The sequence below is a fragment of the Salmo salar genome, chromosome ssa19 (genome assembly GCF_905237065.1).
Source record: "Salmo salar chromosome ssa19, Ssal_v3.1, whole genome shotgun sequence".
NCBI lineage: Eukaryota > Metazoa > Chordata > Actinopteri > Salmoniformes > Salmonidae > Salmo > Salmo salar.
Window position 1 is genome coordinate 6,058,780 of NC_059460.1, and position 21,281 is coordinate 6,080,060.

The 21,281-nt window shown below is 41.7% G+C and overlaps 1 protein-coding gene across 6 annotated transcripts in view; it reads right to left on the reverse strand.

The window, feature by feature from the left end:
- The window catches only part of tdrd1 (tudor domain containing 1), a 99,445-nt gene that overhangs the window by 17,381 nt on the left and 60,783 nt on the right, over positions 1-21,281 (reverse strand). For all 6 annotated transcript variants that reach the window (XM_014157066.2, XM_014157068.2, XM_014157065.2 and 3 more), the window contains 3 exons: positions 15,053-15,160; positions 14,739-14,909; positions 1,444-1,860 (listed from right to left, as the gene is read on the reverse strand). In XM_014157066.2, coding sequence (XP_014012541.2) covers positions 1,444-1,860; positions 14,739-14,909; positions 15,053-15,160 — 696 coding nt within the window. The remainder of the gene's footprint in view (positions 1-1,443; positions 1,861-14,738; positions 14,910-15,052; positions 15,161-21,281) is intronic.

Consider the following 21,281-nt stretch of genomic DNA (forward strand, 5'->3'; position numbering starts at 1 on the left):
CTGGATTTCATCAGACCAGAGTATCTTGTTTCTCATAGTTTGAGAGTCTAGGTGCTTTTTGGCAAACTCCAAGCGGGCTGTCATGTGCCTTTTACTAAGGAGAGGCTTACGTCTGGCCACTCTACAATAACATGCCTGATTGGTGGTGTGCAGCAGAGATGGTTCTCCCATCTCCACAGAGGAACTCCGGAGCTCTGTCAGAATGACCATGGGATTCTTGGTCACCTCCCTGACCAAGGCCCTTATCCCCGGATTGCTCTGTTTGGCCGGGCGTCCAGCTCTAGGAATTGTCTTGGTGGTTTGAAACATCTTCCATTTAAGAATGATGGAGGCCACTGTGTTCTGTGGACTTTCAATGTAGCAGAAATGTTTTGGTACCCTTCCCCAGATCTGTCCCTCGACACAATCCTGTCTCAGAGCTCAACAGACAATTCCTTTTACCTCATGGCTTGGTTTTTGCTGACATGCACTGTCAACTGTGGGACCTTATATAGACAGGTGTGTGCCTTTCCAAATTATGTCCAAATCAATTGAATTTACCACAAGTGGTGTTTCTACAACTTGACTGGAGTCCAAGGATGATCAATGGAAACAGGATGCACCTGAGCTCAATTTTGAGTCTCATAGCAAAGCCGCTGAATATTATGCAAATAAGGTTACAGTTTAAATCTTTTTCCAAAAATGTTTAAAAACCTGTTTTCGTTTGGTCATTATAGGGTATTTATTGTGTGTAGATTGATTAGGGAAAAACATATTTTAATCAATTTTAGAATACAGCTGCAACTTAAAATGTGGAAAAAGTCAAGGGGTCTGAATACTTTGTGAAGGCACTGTACATACTTATTTTGCCATAACCTTACCACTGTTTCAGGATAAATGATAAATTACTCCTTATCAAACCACATTTACTGAATCATGATTTACTTGTATTGATGGCAGGTGTGTTGGAATTCAAGTTGATATTTCTAAGTTGCGCTTGAATTTATTAGCAACAAATATTGTATGACGGCACGAGTAAAGACAAACAGGAAATATTTGATAAACATGAATTGTTCTTGTAAAAGTGTGTGGCACTGGCAATGTAACTGAATTAATTGGTTCATTGTCATGTAAACTCATGCTGAAATAAAATGAAGAGAAGTGTTTAATCTGAAGGCAAGACATGGACAGACAGATGGACTGTGACATTGCAGCCAATCTTGTGCCATTGTCCAAAAATGTTATTTTATTACACAAGCTAGGTTTCCATCTACTTGTCAACAAATTTTCAATCAAATGATACAGATTTGGTTTTGTCAACATTTAAGAAAGTCCACCGACAATTTGCTGTTTCCATCAGGCCCATCATGAGTTTTTTTATCCAACTTGACTTGTTTAAAAATGGTTGGATGGAAACATGGTTAGTCTATTCTTGATACCGAAAATACAGTAAATCTAACTCACCAGATGCGCTTCCATCGGACCCAAATGGGATGGACACTTTTGCTGGCTGCCGAGCACTAGACTTGCTCTGATTGTTTTTCTTGACCTGCTTCTCAGTGGGCGGCTTATTTTCATTGGTGGCTGCGGGTTTGGGTGGTCCCACACTAGTGGTGGTGTCTCTCTGAATGGCAGGCTTCTGCTGGGGGATTTTAGGGACAGTGGGAGCAGATTTAGCATGGGCCTGACTCTGTCCAGGGGCTTTGGCCAGCTGTTCTGAGAGCAGTGTGGTGGCCACGTTTTGACCACTGCTGTCCAGTTCAAGTCCGTAGCCTCGCTCTGTGATGAAGAGGACACGTGCATGGAGCTGCTGGCCTACACACAGGGCCTGGAAGCGGCCTATAGACTCAGCACTCCACTGGGGGCTCAGAGGCTCAACACCTACAGGGATTGGGGGAAGAGTATTTTATAGTCATGACTCGTTATGTTTTTCCACATTGACATTTGCAAAAGTTTCTCACCATATTTGTATGAGCAGGTTTGAAAACAATTACAAATTTATGAATGAGGATATCATGAACAAAATCCCCAAAATCCTGCAAATATACAAACATGTACATACAATCTCTTTGTGCAAGACCAGGTTAAAAATGTTCTGTATTTACTTAACTGTATTCACTTTTTTTACTGCTCTAGTTATTATTGCTTGGATAACTTTAATACCTTACACGGTCCGCACTGCGCAGAACAGTAATAATTATCACTTTAGTATCACCGTGAATCATTGTAATGGTTGTTAGTGTCAATTAAGTCAGTAAGGTATGGGTTGCCAACTGGAGATTTGACATGAAAATAAAATGTAATTCATTCACACACAGTAATGGTTAATGGTTAACCTGTTGAGGATAGGGGGGAGTATTTGCACGGCCGGATAAAAAACGTACCCGATTTAATCTGGTTACTACTCCTGCCCAGTAACTAGAATATGCATATAATTGTTTGTTTTGGATAGAAAACACCCTAAAGTTTCTAAAACAGTTTGAATGGTGTCTGTGAGTATAACAGAACTCAAATGGCAGGCCAAAACCTGAGAAGATTCCATGCAGGAAGTGGCCTGTCTGACAAGTTGTGTTTCGTCTTGGCTCTTTTTATTGAAGACTGAGGATCTTTGCTCTAACGTGACACTTCCTACGGCTCCCATAGGCTCTCAGAGCCCGGGAAAAAGCTGAACGATATCGAGGCAGCCTCTGGCTGAAACACATTATCGCTTTTGGCAAGTGGCCGATCAGAGTACTATGGGCTTAGGCGCGTGCCTGAGTCGACCGAATGCTTTATTTTCTTTCGTCTGCGTACCTAAACGCAGATTCCCGGTCGGAATATTATCGCTTTTTTATGAGAAAAATGGCATAAATATTGATTTTAAACAGCGGTTGACATGCTTCGAAGTACGGTAATGGAATATTTAGAATTTTGTCACGAATTGCGCCATGCTCGTCACCCTTATTTACCCTTTCGGATAGTGTCTTGAACACACAAACAAAACGCCGCTGTTTGGATACAACTATGGATTATTTTGAACCAAACCAACATTTGTTATTGAAGTAGAAGTCCTGGGAGTGCATTCTGACTAAGAACACCAAAGGTAATAACATTTTTCTTATAGTAAAGCTGACTTTGGTGAGTGCTAAACTTGCTGGGTGTCTAAATAGCTAGCCCTGTGATGCTATTAAAATAATTGTTATGCTTTTTGTGAACGTTTATCGTGAGTAATTTAGTAAATTCACCGGCAGTGTTCGGTGGGAATGCTAGTCACATGCTAGTCACATGCTAATGTAAAAAGCTGGTTTTTGATATAAATATGAACTTGATTGAACAAAAAATGCATGTATTGTATAACATAATGTCCTAGGGTTGTCATCTGATGAAGATCATCAAAGGTTAGTGCTGCATTTAGCTGTGGTTTGGGTTTATGTGACATTATATGCTAGCTTGAAAAATGGGTGTCTGATTATTTCTGGCTGGGTACTCTGCTGACATAATCTAATGTTTTGCTTTCATTGTAAAGCCTTTTTGAAATCGGACAGTGTGGTTAGATTAACGAGAGTCTTGTCTTTAAAATGGTGTAAAATAGTTATATGTTTGAAAAATTGAAGTTTTTGCATTTTTGAGGTTTTTGAATAACGCGCCACGGGATTACACTGGCTGTTACGTAGGTGGGACGATTTGGTGCCACCTACCCTAGAGAGGTTAAGAAAAGCCACGTTCGACAGGATTACCAACAGACTAACCAGATCAAATAGAAAGAAGCCTTCTATATGGCAGACAAATCCGAACTCCTCTCTTGGCATGTCCAGCCCACTCATCTTAGCCAATCATGGCTAGTGGGAAGGTTGCTGACTTTTTCTGTGGCTTAACCAACAGGGCTTGTAATTAACTATTTTATTTGTATTTACAGATGGCATGAAAGTTCATATGTTCGAGAAGGCATATCTGCTCCCAAAAAACGCATTTTGAAAAACAAAAAAACCAAAAAAAATCAATTCATTCAACGGCTCCTCTATGAAGTTGTAACTTGCGAAATATGCCTAGTTTACTGAATCGGGTCATACATATCTATTTTCTAAAAAGGTGTGTGTGTGTGTGTGTGTGTGTATTTGCAAAAAAATATATGCGGGATCGGATTGTAACTTCGGATTGTAACTTCCAACAATGTATCTGCAATATTAAAGCTGATCTACCTCCTAAAATAAACAAACTTATAGGATATTAAATTAGCCAGAAGTTTAGTATTTGGTCCTATATTCCTTGCACATGATGACTACATCAAGCTTGTTTATCTACAAAGTCGTTGGATGTATTTGCGTCATACGTGGTCGGACGACATGGTTACTGATGCCTTGTTTTGGTTATGTTTTGCCAAATAGTAACTAAATGATAGTTGCAGTCATTTTCTTCCTAAATGAGTAGATAATGTTTCTGAACACTTCTACATTGAACAAAAATATAAACGCAACGTTTCATGAGCTCAAATGAAAGATCCCATAAATGTTCTGTACGCACATTTCATCTCTCATTTTGCGCACAAATTAGTTTAGTGGGCATTTATCCTTCACCAAGATGAAGGCTAATCCATCCACCTGACAGGTGTGGCATATCAAGAATCTTATCAAACAGTATGATCATTACACAGGTGCATCTTCTGCTGGGGACAATAGAAGGCCACTCTAAAATGTTTTTTTTTTTGTCACACAAACTAAGGGCTGTTTGATAGTCGGAGTTATTCACACGAGATTTCCCGGGTTCTTATGCTTTATTGCTTAATCCAATGTAAAAAACACAATTTAAAATATTGGCACATAAAACCAAATCCAGGTGGTGAGTCACATAGGGCTAAGATTGATTCATACTACACTGGCTCCGACGCTCGTCTTATGTGGCAGGGCTTGCAAACTATTACAGACTACAAAGGGAAGCACAGCCGCGAGCTGCCCAGTGACACGAGCCTACCAGACGAGCTAAATCACTTCTATGCTCGCTTCGAGGCAAGCAACACTGAGGCATGCATGAGAGCATCAGCTGTTCCGGACAACTGTGTGATTACGCTCACCGTAGCCAATGTGAGTAAGACCTTTAAACAGGTCAACATAAACAAGGCTGCGGGGCCAGACGGATTACCAGGACGTGTGCTCCGGGCATGTGCTGACCAACTGGCAGTTGTCTTCACTGACATTTTCAACATGTCCCTGATTGAGTCTGTAATACCAACATGTTTCAAGCAAACCACCATAATCCCTGTGCCCAAGAACACAAAGGCAACCTGCCTAAATGACTAGACCCGTAGTAGCACTCACGTCCGTAGCCATGAAGTGCTTTGAAAGGCTAGTAATGGATCACATCAACACCATTATCCCAGAAACCCTGGACCCACTCCAATTTGTATACCGCCCAAACAGATCCACAGATGATGCAATCTCTACTGCACTCCACACTGCCCTTTCCCACCTGAACAAAAAGAACACTTATGTGAGAATGCTATTCATTGACTACAGCTCAGCGTTCAACACCATAGTGCCCTCAAAGCTCATCGCTAAGGATCCTGGGACTAAACACCTCCCTCTGCAACTGGATCCTGGACTTCCTGACAGGCCACCCCCATGTGATGAGGGTAGGTAGCAACACATCTGCCACGCTGATCCTCAACACTGGAGCTCTCCAGGGGTGCGTGCTCAGTCCCCTCCTGTACTCCCTGTTCACCCACAACTGCATGGCCAGGCACGACTCCAACACCATCATTAAGTTTGCAGACGACACAACAGTGGTAGGCCTGATCACCGACAACGACGAGACAGCCTATAGGGAGGAGGTCAGAGACCTGGCCGGGTGGTACCAGAATAACAACTTGTCCCTCAACGTAACCAAGATTAAGGAGATGATTGTGGACTACAGGAAAAGGAGGACCGAGCGCGCCCCCATTCTCATTCACACCAGGACAGTCATGAAGAGAGCACGACAAAGCCTATTCACCCTCAGGAAACTAAAAAGATTTGGCATGGGTCCTGAGATCCTCAAAAGGTTCTACAGCTGCAACATCGAGAGCATCCTGACTGGTTGCATCACTGCCTGGTACGGCAATTGCTCTGCCTCCGACTGCAAGGCACTAGAGGGTAGTGCGTACGGCCCAGTACATCACGGTGGCTAAGCTGCCTGCCATCCAGGACCTCTACACCAGGCGGTGTCAGAGGAAGGCCATACAAATTGTCAAAGACCCCAGCCACAGACTGTTCTCTCTACTACCGGAGTGCCAAGTCTAGGACAAAAAGGCTTCTCAACAGTTTTTACCCCCAAGCCATAAGGCTCCTGAACAGGTAATCAAATGGCTACCCGGACTATTTGCATTGTGTGCCCCCCCAACCACTTTTACACTGCTGCTACTCTGTTTATCATATATGCATAGTCAATTTAACTACACATTCATGTACATATGTACATACTACCTCAATTGGCCCGACCAACCAGTGCTCCCGCACATTGGCTAACTGGCCAATCTGCATTGTCGCGCCACCCACCACCCGCCAACCCCTCTGTTACATTACTGCTACTCTCTGTTCATCATATATGCATAGTCACTTTAACCATATCTTCATGTACATACTACCTCAATCAGCCTGACTAACCGGTGTCTGTATGTAGCCTCGCTACTTTTATAGCCTCGCTACTGTTTTTCACTGTCGTTTTTATTTCTTTACTTACCTATTGTTCACCCAATACCTTTTTTGCACTATTGGTTAGAGCCTGTAAGTAAGCATTTCACTTTAAGGTCTACACCTATTGTATTCGGCCCACGTGACAAATAACCTTTGATTTGATATTTCCTGTATTACCCTCCAACCCTAATCACCCCCCCCAATTGGAGCAAACTAGTGAACATCAACGGTTAGGCCTGTATTTCCAGCTTATACGTACTACATACATTTTATGGACACAGTCTATTTTACAATAGTTTTATTTTGTATGTTTTTAACTCGTCCTTCTTCTACCCTCACCCTCTCCCACATGATGTCCATCCGGTTTGATTTGTAATTTGTCAAATCTTTCAAACTGTGCTCTTTCAAAAAAATAGTACAGGCATAGTATGTTTTACATTAGTTATCTTGTTATTAGTCCCACCCTTCAACACTCCCACCTATCTCTTAACACCATCCATCTCTTAACACCATCCATATTGGATTTCTATTTGCCATATGTTTTTCAACTGTTTGTTTCACAAAAGTTCGTAACCTTTCTATTCTCATTATTTACAATGTGTAGAAACACTGTTGAAGCACCTTTGGAAGCGATTACACCAGAGTCTTCTGGATATGATGCTACAAGCTTGGCACACCTGTATTTGGGGAATTTCTCCTGTTCTTCTATGCAGATCCTCTCAAGCTCTGTCAGGTTGGATGGGGAGCATCGCTGCACAGCTATTTTCAGGTCTCTCCAGAGATGTTCGATTGGGTTCAAGTCCGGGCTTGGGGTGGGCCACTCAAGGACATTCAGAGACTTGTTCCGAAGCCATTCCTGCGTTGTCTTGGCTGTGTGCTTAGTGTCGTCCTGTTAGAAGGTGAACCTTTACACTAGTCTGAGGTCCTGAGCGTTCTGGAGCAGCTTTTCATCAAGGATCTCTGTACTTTGCTCCGTTCATCTTTGCCTCGACCCTGACTAGTCTCCCTGCCACTGAAAAACATTCCCACAGCATGATACTACCACCACCATGCTTCATCGTAGGGATGGTGCCAGGTTTCCTCCAGACGAGATGCTTGGCATTCAGGCCAAGGAGTTCAATCTTGGTTTCATCAGACCAGATAATCTTGTTTCACATGGTCTGAGTCTTTAGGTGCCTTTTGGCAAACTTCAAGTGGGTTGTCGGCTGCCTTCTCCCGAGGAGTGGCTTCCGTCTGGCCACTCCACCATAAAGGGCTGATTGGTGGTGTGCTGCAGAAATGGTTGTCCTTCTGGAAGTTTCTCCCATCGCCACAGAGGAACACTAGGGCTCTGCCAGAGTGACCATCAGGTCTTGGTCACCTCCATGACCAAGGCCCTTCTCCCCCGATTACTCAGTTTGGCTGGGCGGCCAGAAAACATTTTCCATTTAAAAATGGAGGCCCCTTCAATGCTGTTGAACATGTTTGGTACCCTTCCTCAGATGTGTGCCTCGACACAATCATGTCTCAGAGCTCTACGGACAATTCCTTCAACCTCATGGCTTGGATTTTGCTCTGACATGCACTGTCAACTGTGGGACCAGATATAGACAGGTGTGTGCCTTTCCAAATCATGACCATTTAATTGAATTTACCACAGGTGGACTCCAATCAACATGTAGAAACATCAAGGACAATCAATGGAAACAAGATGCAACTAAGCTCAATTTCGAGTCTCATAGCAAAGGGGCTGAATACTTATGTAAATAATTTCTAAAAACCTGTTTTCGCTTTGTCATTATGGGGTATTGTGTGTAGATTGTGGCTACTTTGAAGAACCTCAAATATATTCCATATGTGTTATTTCTAGTTTATGTTTTCACTATTACTCTACAATGTAGAAAACGGTACAAATAAAGAAAAACCCTGGAATGAGTATGTGTCCAAACTTTTGACTGGTACTGTTAAGTTTTTCCAGCAGCAGACTACGATCAATAATGTCAAAAGCCGAATTGAGGTCGAACAACCCCCCCCAATCTGTCATCAATTTCTCTGCCAATTGTCAGTCCTTTGTGTAAGTGCTGTACTTGTTGAATGTCCTTCCCTATAAGTGTGTTGAAAGTCTGTGGTCAATGTGTTTACTGTAAAACAGCATTGTATCTGCTCAAACTATTTTTTCCAAAAGGGTTGGGACCAGGCTGTTTGGTCGTCTATTTGAGCCAGTGAAGGGGGATTTACTATTCTTAGGTTGCGGAATGACTTCTTCTACCTTCCTGGCCTGAGGGCACACACACGTTCTAGTAGGCTTAAATTGAAGATATGGCAAATAGGAGTGGAAACATCGTCCGCTATTACCCTCAGTCATTTTCCATCCAAGTTGTCAGACCCCGGTGGCTTGTCATTGTTGGACAATTTTTTCACCTCTTTTTTCACCGGAATTCAAAATTACAATAATTGTCTTTCATAATTTGGTAATTCGTAAAGTATTCAAACCCCTTGACTTTTTCCACATTTTGTTACGTTACAGCCTTATTCTAAAATGGATTAAATAAATCTACACACAAAACGCCATAATGACAAAGTGGAAACAGGTTTTTAGAAATGTTTTCAAATGTATAAAAAAAAAACTGAAAACCTTTACATAAGTATTCAGACCCTTTGCTATGAGACGATTTCCTTGGTAGGCGAGTTCCAGGTAGCACAGGCCATTAGGATAGGGACAGATCCTAAAAAGGCGTGGAAACATCCATCAGGCCAATCGTAGATATGCTAACCCAATACAAAATGAAAATTGCCTTGTTTACAACAGGGTAGGAAATTGAAGAACACCCCTTTCTCTATTAATGAACAATTTCCTCATGAAATAGAGGAGAGGCGACGTGCCCTGTACCCCACTTTCAAAAGGCTTCGAGCAGAGAAGCAGAATGTTCGTCTAGCGATTCATAAATATGTAAATAATCAAATGTTCAAGGACTTGAAGATTACGTGGCTGTGAGTGATAGCTACCTCCTGTTGAAGTAGTCCCCGATACATAGTTGCACCGCACAAATACGGATTAATATTTTTATTTTTTTACAAAAACTATATTTTTTTGCATGAACAACTTTATTTTGTTTTTATTCATGCATTATGGAACCGTAGACTATGTGGGCTTAAAATAAGGTTGGAATTATGGTAATGCAGAATGGGTACGATGAACTTCCTTTTTTCTATTTAGGCAATATGGAACTTGACTATATGGACGTAATATCAGGTTTTGATTTAGCGGAAGGCGAGGAAGGGTAAGGCTGACCTTTTTCTTTATGATTTATGCATTTAATTTGAAGATGGTATTTCTAATGTACAAAGTAAGTTTTTTTTTTTACTATGATGTGTCCTAATTGTAGAGGTCGGGTATATTATGATACATCTTCATATTTATTAAGTTTTATTATAGGGCTAGGATAAAGGTTTTTATATAATTAAAAACCTGCCTAGGTTCTCTATTGGAATAGGCCTACACGATCCTAAAAGAATTGGCATTACCCTTTTACATTTAAAAAAATATATCTGAATATAAAAACATTTAAAGGACGATTATTCTTCAATACACACCGGCAAATGGATGGATGAGGTATTGTCAACAGGGTTGTTGTCTAGTGTGTGGGGGCTGGTTAACACTGGGATAAAGGGATTCAAGTGGAAGAGACAGATATATTATATATATTTCTATATAAGCTATTTAAGCTACGTTATATATTCTTGATCCTAATGATATAGGCCTAGGTTTAAAACAGCCGAGGTGATAAAGCAACGACCCTGGAATAAAAAAACGTGTAGGGTGGAGAGTTGTGGGTTCGATTCCCACGGGGGGCCAGTAGGAAAAAATAAAAAAATAAAAATAAAAGTATGAAATGAAATGTATGCATTCACTACTGTAAGTCGCTCTGGATAAGAGCGTCTGCTAAATTACTGAAATGTAATGTAATGTAAAATGAGAGAGGGTTGGTTTTACAGGTTTACTCGCTCCGGATTGTCAGTACTATATGTGTTCTTGGCAGTTGTGCAGTGGCCGTGTCGGAATCGATCGTGAGTTTGAACTTGAGTATGCCTTCCCATAAGGGAGTGCCTGCGGTCGGCTCTGGCACAGCCATGGCACGATACAACAGGATATAATGTGACGCCTAAGACAAATTTTTACTTTAAGTTATTAGCAGCCGTTCCATTTTCCTTCTTCCTTTTTTTGTCAAAATATAACAGGATATAATGAGAATGAAATATGTCTTGCATGTAATGGACATAAAAAAGGACTGGTTTTGCGATATATTTAGGTTGCTTGCTCTCTCTTTTTTTACGTCAAGCTGAATCCAATGAACTGAGCAGGCTGGGCTGACATGCTTATAGCCTTGCTAGGACTTTCAAATATGAACATGCATGTATAAGATTGTGCTGTTATTATTAATCTACTATTATTACAATTGTTTTTCAGGACTGTTTTCCATGTTATTTGTTTAGTTCTCTTAGGCATCCTCACAGATAATTATGTTATCATGGGACTGCCAATATTTCCCTCTGGCCAACGCCAATTGGTGGCCAACTGTTTGCCTTAGGACGTAAAGGTGCGTCATGAGTCAGGGAAGTGGTCTGATGGTCTTAGTGACAACAGACCAAGATATGCGGGGAGGTTTTAGTGGGTGGAATATTAGGACAACTGGAGGTTTACAGTTTCAGCTACAGTATGCTTAACAGCGCAAATTATTATGGTACAGCTATGTGGACACTTAATCATCATGGTGCTTTTTAATGGTAAGTTTACAAACATTGGTTGTGTTAAGTATAATTGAAACTTGGGTATCATTATGGTATGTGGGGAAATAAGTACAGCCATTACAATATAATTGTAATGGCTTAACAGATCATACATTTTTTTTCTTTTTCTCTTTTAGGCATGTAAAAATGTAATATCTATTGTTTACAGGAAACTCATTCTACAAATATGGATGAGATTATGTGGAAAAATGACTGGGAGAGAGACATTTTTGTCATGGTCAAACAAACTCAAAGGGGGTGATTATATTTATGAATACAAATTTTGATCCGATTGTACAAACAGATCCGCAAGGAAGATGGATTATTTTAAATATTATATTGGACCAAAAACAGATCTGGCTAATTATTCTATATGGCCCAAATAATGATGATCCACACTTTGTGAAAAATATATATAATAATGTATTGACTCACAAGCAATGAAATAATCTTTTATTATGGTGGGAGATTCTAATACGGTTTTAAGTACCTCGATGGATCGTAAAGGAAATCCCTCTACAAACTATCACCCTCAAGCACTTAAGGAGATCACGAAGATCATGGATACATTACAACTAGTGGATATATGGAGGCTGAAAAACCCTGACCTAGTGATGTATACATGGAGGAGGCTTAAATCAAGCTAGCTGTCTTGATTACTTCCTAGTCTTGTTCTTGCTGGCATCAAAAGTTTAAAAAAGTATTTAATTGGCCTCCATATAACTCTTACAGAATTACCACGCGGACAGGGATATAGGAAATTTAATCAAAGCCTATTGGATGACAATTTGTTCTGAACTAAGACAAAATAATTCATATTTGACTTTTTTTGTACAACATAGGTACAGCAGAACCCCTTATTGTATGGGACACTTTCAAATCTACTGTTAGAGGCCATTCAATACAATATTCATCATTAAAACAAAAGCAGTTTAGGTCAAATGAGAATAGACTAATGAAATAAATAGAGGAAGTAACAGTGCAGGTAGATGGTACTGGAAACTGTACTATAGGAGGTACAAAATAGTTTAGAGGAAAAACTAAAAGAAATGGAGGTACTTCTTCAAGAACGATCAAGTGTAATGTATTACAAAAATAAAGTGAATTGGATGGAAAATGGGGACAAATGCAGAACATTTTTCTTGAATCTTCAAGACAGAATTCTACCAAAAAGAATTGACAGAAACTCGTTACAAATGGAGTTATCCATGATTCACCAAATTATATTTTGAAAGAGGAAGCAAAATATTTTAAAGCATGTTTTTTCAGTCTCCTCCATTTCCACTGAATGATGTAAGGATTTCTTTCCTAATAATAATAATAATAATAATAATAAATAACGTAAAATTAACACCTTTACAGAAAGACTGTTGTGAAGGCCAAGTTACAGAAGAGGAAGGCAATAAAATATTTTCAGTCTGTAAAAACACCAGGGCCTGACGGTATACCAGTAGAGGGATAACAGACCTTTTTTGATGTAATCAAAGATCCATTATTAGCATATTTTAATTACTCTTATAAAAATGGTGGACTTTCAGGTACTCAACAAGGTCTGATTTCATTACTACTAAAACAGGACCCAGGTGGTAAGTACAAAGATCCAGTCCATTTATAAAACTGGAGGCCTCTTACACTTCAATGTTGTGATGCGAAAACCCAGGTGAAATGCATAGCATATAGAATAAAAAAGGTTATACAAGATATTGTTCATTCTGATCAGACATGTTTTTTTTACCTGGATGATACATTGGAGATAATATACGACAATTACTTAAAACAATTGAACATTAATAAACATCAAAGATACCAGGCCTGGTCTTCAGAGCATATTTTTAAAAGGCGTTTGATAAAGTACGAAAAATATAACAGACTGGGACAAAGGTTCACCTTCCAACAGGACAATGACCCTATGCACACAGCCAAGACAACATAGGAGTGGCTTTGTGACAAGTCTCTGAATGGCCTTGAATGGCCCAGCCAGAGCCCGATAAAACATCTCCGGAGAGACCAGAAAATAGTGCAGCAACGCTCCCCATCCAACATGACAGATTTAGATGATCTGCAGAGAAGAATGGGAGAAGCTCCCCAAATACAGGTGTGCCAAGCTTGTAGCTTCATACCCAAGAAGACTCGAGGCTGTAATCGCTGCCACAGGTGCTTCAACAAAGTACTGAGTAAAGGGTCTTAATACTTATGTAAATGTAATATTACAGTTATTTTTTAAATTAGAAATTAGCAAAAAAAATGCTTTGCGATTATGGTATTGTGTGTGTAAAAAACAAAATGTTATCAATTTTAGAATAAAGTTGCAACCTAACAAAATGTAGAAAAAGTCAAGGGCTCTGAATACTTTCCGAAGGAACTCTAGAGCATTTGTGCCAAATCGCATCTGGTCTAAGTGGGGGTTGTAACCAATAGGGTCCATCTGCGATGTCATCTCTCAAAGCAGTCAAACCTGTGTCTCGTTACCTTGCTATGGGGCGGCACGTAGCCTTGAGGTTAGAGGGGCAGGCCTTTGAACCCTGGGTCTCATGGGAAAAATCTGGTGGATGTGAATCGGCAACTGGAGGGTTGCTGGTATCCAATTCTAGATTTAATCTCCTGCCGTTGTGCCCTTGAGCAAGGCACAAGCACAAAAAGGTTTCAAGAAGTAATCTTTATCTCAGGGGAGTGTAAAACAAGGTTCCTCAACACGCAGGTGAGGTTCACCAAACTACACAAACTTTTGACCACCCCCTCCTAGCAGACACCCATCCGGGCACAGACTGGATTGAAAACGAGCTCTCAAGCTACGTTAAGTTACTCATCCTGATACACAGCCTGTTGTGTGTATGGCGTGTCAGGGTTTGGGTACTGTGACATCAAAAAGACAAGTTCCAGTTGTACAATGGCCAAGTAAAGAAGTGTTATATTGGTATTTTGAAAATCTCTTTCCACTAATGTCTAGACCTGTTTCATCTATAATCAAGTAAAGTGTTACCTGAGGGTGTGTTTCTATGATTGTGCATTTGTGTACATTTCAGTGTGTGCTTGTGAGTTTCTATGTTTGAGTATTCAGTTACTTTAGGTGTGTGGTGTGTGTGTCTATGACTGTGCACATTTCAATGTGTGCTTGCGAGTGTGTTTATATAGAAGTATTCCGGTATGATGTGCATGAGTTTGTAACTGATAACATAACAACCACCGGATAATGTAATAGCTTATTACATAAAAAAAAACTGTCAAGTCTGACAATTTAGAAAAGTTACTACTTTAACCGTTGTCTCACACACACACACACACACACACACACACACACACACACACACACACACACACACACACACACACACACACACACACACACACCTGCTAGCCAGCAGCGGATAGCCAGGAAGTGGTGTTTGAGGAGCTCGGGTGTGATCGCTCTGAGGTGGGCTGGTTCTACATCACTGGTGTTGCCATAGTCCACAAAATACACCCGGGCTTTACTGCCAGCCCACACACCCTGCACCATACCACGGTACCATGCCCCATCACCTGTGGAGGGAGAGCACACACACCAGTATTAATGACTACATTCCCTGCACCAGTGGGAGTAAGAGAGAGGGCCTACGACCCCATATAGTATGATAGATATTCAGTTAGAGTGGCGTTTGATACATCTGGTAGTTTTTTCTTACCAGAGAACAGAGCGCAGCAGGGCTCACCCACACGAGGATTGAAAGGGGTGATGTCTGCCTCACAGTAACGCTTCAGCTCAGCCCCCAGCTCCGCTAGAACCTGCAGGTCTTACAACACAAACATAACGCTGATGAAGCAATGTCAATTACAGTGAAAACAGGGAATGTAACATATAAAAAGGTGAATATAACATGTGTACCATAGTTAACCGTTTCTAACATTCAACAATTTCAAAGACTTTACTGAGTGTTCATATAGGGAAATCAGTAAATTGAAATGAATTCATTAGGCCCTAATCTATGGATTTCACAACTGGAAATACAGAACTGCATCTGTTGGTCACATAACTTTAAAAAAAATAATAAAAAAAAAAGGTAGGGGAGTAGATCAGAAAACTGCCCATACCATAACACCACCAAAACCATGGGCACTCTACTTACAATGTTGAAATCAGCAAACCGCTCGCCCACACAAAGCCATACACAGTGTCTGCTATCTGCCCAGTATAGTTGAAACCGTGATACATCCGTGAAGAGCACACTTCTCCACCGTACCAGTGGTCATCGAAGGTGAGCATTTCCCACTGAAGTCAGTTACGACGCCGAACTGAAGTCAAGTCGGCCTTCCCTGTGGCTCAGTTGGTAGAGCATGGTGTTTGCAACGCCAGGGTTGTGGGTTCGATTCCCACGGGGGGCCAGTACAAAAAAAATGCATGAAATGTATGCATTCACTACTGTAAGTCGCTCTGGATAAGAGCGTCTGCTAAATGACTAAAATGTAAATGTAAGTCAAGACCCTGGTGAGGACGACGAGCAAGCTTCCCTGAGACGGTTTCTGACATTTAGCACAGAAATTCTTCGGTTGTGCAAATGCACAGTTTAATCTGCTGTCCTGGTGGCTGGTCTCAGAATATAGCGCAGATGAAGCCAGTCCAGGTCTTACACATCCGGCGTGGTTACACATGGTCTGCGGATGTGAGGCCGGTTGGACGTACTGCCAAATATTTTAAAACGACATTGGAGGCAGCTTATGGTAGAGAAATTACCATTTAATTATCTGGCAACAGCTCTGGTGGACATTCCTGCAGTCAGCATGCCAATTGCACGCTCCCTCAAAACTTGAGACATCTGTGGCATTGTGTTGTGTGACAAAACTGCACATTTTAGGGTGGCCTTTTATTGTCCACAGCACAAGGTGCACCTGTGTAATCAATGATCATGCTGTTTAATCAGCTTCTTGATATGCCACACCAGTCAGGTGGATGGATTATCTTGGCAAAGGAGAAATGCTCACTAACAGGGATGTAAACAAATTTGTGCACAAAATTTGAGAGAAATAAGCTTTTTGCGAGTATAGAACATGTCAGGGATCTTTTATTTCAGCTCATGAAAAGCTTGTGAGCAACACTTCACATGTTGCTTTCATACTTATGTTCAGTGTACATTGCAATTGTATTGGTGTGGTATAGAAGCAAAGTTTTAACTCAACATATCATCACTTAAGAAACAATATGTCAATGGAAATGCATTCTGAGGTGAGGCTCCCTTATTCTTTTAGTTTTTACCCCTTCTACTCCATTACGTGGTATCCAATTGGTAGTTACAGTCTTGTCTCATCGCTGCAACTCCCGTACGGAGAGGCGAAGGTTGAGCGCTGTGCGTCCTCCGAAACACAGCCACACCATTTGGGTCGGAAGAAACACCGTGCACCTGGCAACCGTGTCAACGTGCACTGCGCCTGGCCTGCCACAGGAGTCGCTAGTGTGAGATGGGTCAAGGACATACCTGCCGGCCAAACCCTCCCCTAACCCGGACGACGCTGGGCCAATTGTGTGCCGCCCCATGGGTCTTCCGGTCGCGGCCGGCTGCGACAGAGCCTGAACTCGATCCAAGAATCTCCAGTGACACAGCTATCAAAAATCGGTCACATTCACATTGTTAGCAGATGTTAATGCTGAGTGCAGTGAAAATCTTGTGCTTCTAGTTCCGACAGCGCAGTATTATCTAACAAGTAATCAAACAAATTCACAACGACTACCTTATACACAAATGTAAAGGGATGAATAAGAATATGTACATATAAATATATGGATGAGCCATGGCCGTGCGGCATAGGCAAGATGCAGTAGATGGTATAGAATACAGAATATAAATATATGAGATGAGTAATGTAGGATATGTAGACGACATTAAAGTGCCTTGATTTAAAGTGACTAGTGATACATTTTATAAATGGATTTAATAAAGGTATTAAAGATGTCAAGAAATTTGAGTCTGTATGTTGGCAGCAGCCACTCTATTTTAGTGACGGCTGTTTAACAGTCTGATGGCCTTGAGATAGAAAAACATCTGTCTCTCGGTCCCAGCTATGACGTACCTGTACTGACCTAACCTTCTGGATGATTTGGGGGTGAACAGGCAGTGGCTCAGGTAGTAGTTGTCCTTGATGATCATTTTTGTCCTTCCTGTGACATCATGTGCTGTAGATATTCTAGAGGGCAGGTAGTTTGCCCCCGGTGATCCGTTGTGCAGACCTCACTACCCTCTGGAGAGCCTTGCGGGTGTGGGCAGAGCAGTTGCCGTACCAGGCGGTGATACAGCCCGACAGGATGCTCTCGATTGTGCAGCTGTAAAAGTTGAGTGTTTATGGTAACAAGCCAAATTTCTTCATCATCCTGAGGTTGAAGAGGCTCTGTTGCGCCTTCTTCACCACACTGTCTGTGTGGGTGGACCATTTCAGTTTGTCCGTGATGTATACGCTGAGGAACTTTCCACCTTCTCCACTACTGTCCCGGCAATGTGGATGGGGGGGTGCTCCCTCTGCTGTTTCCTGAAGTCCACGATCTCCTTTCTTTTGTTGACGTTGAGTGAGGTTGTTTTCCTGACACCACACTCCGAGGGCCCTCACCACCTCCCTGTAGGCAGTCTCATCGTTGTTGGTAATCAAGCCTACCACTGTAGTGTCGTCTGCAAACTTGATGAGATGGAGTCGTGCTTGGCCACGCAGTCATGGGTGAACAGGGAGTACAGGAGAGGGCTGAGAACACACCCTTGTGGGGCCCGTGTTGAGGGTCAGCGGGGTGGAAATGTTGTTTCCTACCCTCGCCACATGGGGCGGCCCGTCAGAAAGTCCAGGACCCAGTTGCACAGGGCGGGGTCGAGACCCAGGGTCTCAAGCTTAATGATGAGCTTGGGGGGCACAATGGTGTTAAATGCTGAGCTGTAGTCAATGAACAGCATTCTTACATAGGTATTCCTCGTCCAGATGGAATAGGGCAGTGTGCAATGTGTTGGCGATTGAGTCATCTGTGGACCTATTGGGGCGGTAAGCAAATTGAAGTGGGTCTAGGGTGTCAGGTAGGGTGGAGGTGATATGATCCTTGACTAGTTTCTCAAAGCACTTCATGATGACAGAAGTGAATCCTATAGGGCGATAGTCATTTAGTTCAGTTACCTTAGCTTTCTTGGGAACAGGAACAATGGTGGCCATCTTGAAGCATGTGGGCACAGCAGACTGGGATAGGGATTGATTGAATGTCTGTAAACACACCAGCCAGCTGATCTGCGCATGCTCTGAGAACGCGGCTAGGGATGCCGTCTGGGCCGGCAGCCTTGCGAGGGTTAACACATTTAAATGTTTTACTCACATTGGCTGCGGTGAAGGAGAGCCCACAGGCTTTGGTAGCGGGCCGTGTCAGTGGCACTGTATTGTCCTCAAAGCGAGCAAAGACGTCGTTTCATTTGTCTGTGAGCAAGACGTCGATGTTTGTGACGGGGCTGGTTTTCTTTTTGTAATCCGTGATTGACTGTAGACCCTGCCACATAGATCTCGTGTTTGAGCCGATGAATTGCAACTCCACTTTGTATCTATACTGACGCTTTGCTCTTTTGATTGCCTTGGAGGAAATAGCTACACTGTTTGTATTCGGTCATGTTTCCAGTCGCCTTGCAATGATTAAAAGAGGTGACTCGCGCAATGATGCCATCAATCCAGTTTCTGGTTAGGGAAGGTTTAGTAGCCACAGTGGGTAAAACATCACCGATGCACTTCTTAACCTCTCTAGGGGATGGGGGACGAAATCATCCCACACTATTCAACAGCCAGTGACAAATCAAATTTAAAACCACAAAATGTCATAATTCAAAGTTCTCAAACATAGGACTATCTTACAGATACACTTCTCCTGAATCGAACCACGCTGTCCGATTTCCAAAAGGCTTTACAGCAAAAGCAAAACATTAGATTATGTTAGGAGAGTACATGGACACACAAAAAAACAAAGCCATTTCCAAGCAACTAGCATGCATCACAAATACCCAAAACACAGCTAAATGCAGCACTAACCTTTGATCTTCATCAGATGACACTCCTAGGACATTATGTTATGCAATACATGCATGTTTTGTTCAATCAAGTTCATATTTATATCAAAAAACAGCTTTTTACATTACCATGTGATGTTCAAAACTAGCATACCCACCGAAAACTTCCGGTGAATTTACTAAATTACTCACGATAAACGTTAACAAAATACATAAATTATTTTAAGAATTATAGATACAGAACTCCTTTATGCAATCGCTATGTCCGATTTTAACATAGCTTTTCGGTGAATGCACATTTTGCAATATTCTGAGTACATAGCTTGGCCATCATGGCTAGCCATTTTGACATCCGCCAACTTCGGGGTCACCTAAACTCAGAATTACTATTAGAAAAATTGGATTACCTTTGCTGTTCTTTGTCAGAATGCACTTCCAGGACTTCTACTTCAACACCAATGTTGTTTTGGTTCCAAATAATCCATAGTTATATCCAAATACCGCCGTTTTGTTCATATGTTCAGGTAACTATCCAAACTGTGACGCACGAGCGCATTGTGAAAAAAAATTCTAAATATTCCATTACCGTACTTAGAAGCATGTCAAACGTAGTTTGAAATCAATTTATGCTACTTTTCTCGTAGAATAGCGATAATATTCCAACCGGGCAACGTTGTACTCATTCAAAGACTGAAAGAAAAAAAATGGAGAATTCTCGTGAACACGCATCTCCAGTCTCACTGTCCCCAGGCTGACCACTTACAAACTCTGCTGCTGTACTTTGCCCAGAGACAGCAGACACCCCATTTCACTTTCTGGTGGCTTTAGAGAGCCAATGGAAGCCTTAGAAAGTGCCACGTTACAGCACAGATGCTGTAATTTCGATAGAGATGCAACAGAAGGACAACAAATTGTCAGACAGGGCACTTCCTGCATGGAATCTTCTCAGGTTTTGGCCTGCCATATGAGTTATGTTATACTCACAGACACCATTCAAATAGTTTTAGAAACTGTAGTGTTTTCTATCCAAATCTACTGATTATATGCATATTCTAGTTTCTGGGCAGTAGTAATAACCAGATTAAATCGGGTACGTTTTTTATCCGGCCGCGCAAATACTGCCCCCTACCCCCAACAGGTTAACAAACTATAGTTTTGGCAAGTTGGTTAGGACATCTACTTTGTGCACGACAAGTAATTTTCCCAACAATTGTTTACAGACAGATTATTTCACTTGTAATTCACCGTATCACAATTCCAGTGGGTCAGACGTTTACATACAAAGTTGACTGCCTTTAAACAGCTTGGAATATTTCTGAAAATGTTGTTATGGCTTTAAAAGCTTCTGATGGGCCAATTGACATCATTTGAGTCAATTGGAGGTGTACCTGTGGATGTATTTTAAGGCCTACCTTCAAACTCAGTGCCTCTTTGCTTGACATCATGGGAAAATCAAAAGAAATCAGCCAAGAAAAAGTGGAGACCTCCACAAGTCTGGTTCATCCTTGGGAGCAATGTCCAAATGCCTGAAGGTACCACTTTCATCTGTATAAACACCATGGTACTACGCAGCTGTCATACCGCTCAGGAAGGAGACACGTTCTGTCTCCTAGAGACGGACGTACTTCGGTGCGAAAAGTGCAAAGAACACCATCCCAACCGTGAAGCACGGGGGTGGCAGCATCATATTGTGGAGGTGCTTTGCTGCAGGAGGGACTGGTGCACTTCACAAAATAGATGGCATCATGAGTGAGAAAATGATGTGGATATATTGAAGCAACATCCCAAGACATCAGTCAGCAAGTTAAAGCTTGGTCGCAAATGGGTCTGCCAAATGGACAATGATCCCAAGCATACTTCCAAAGTTGTGGCAAAATGGCTTAAGGACAACAGAGTCAATGTATTG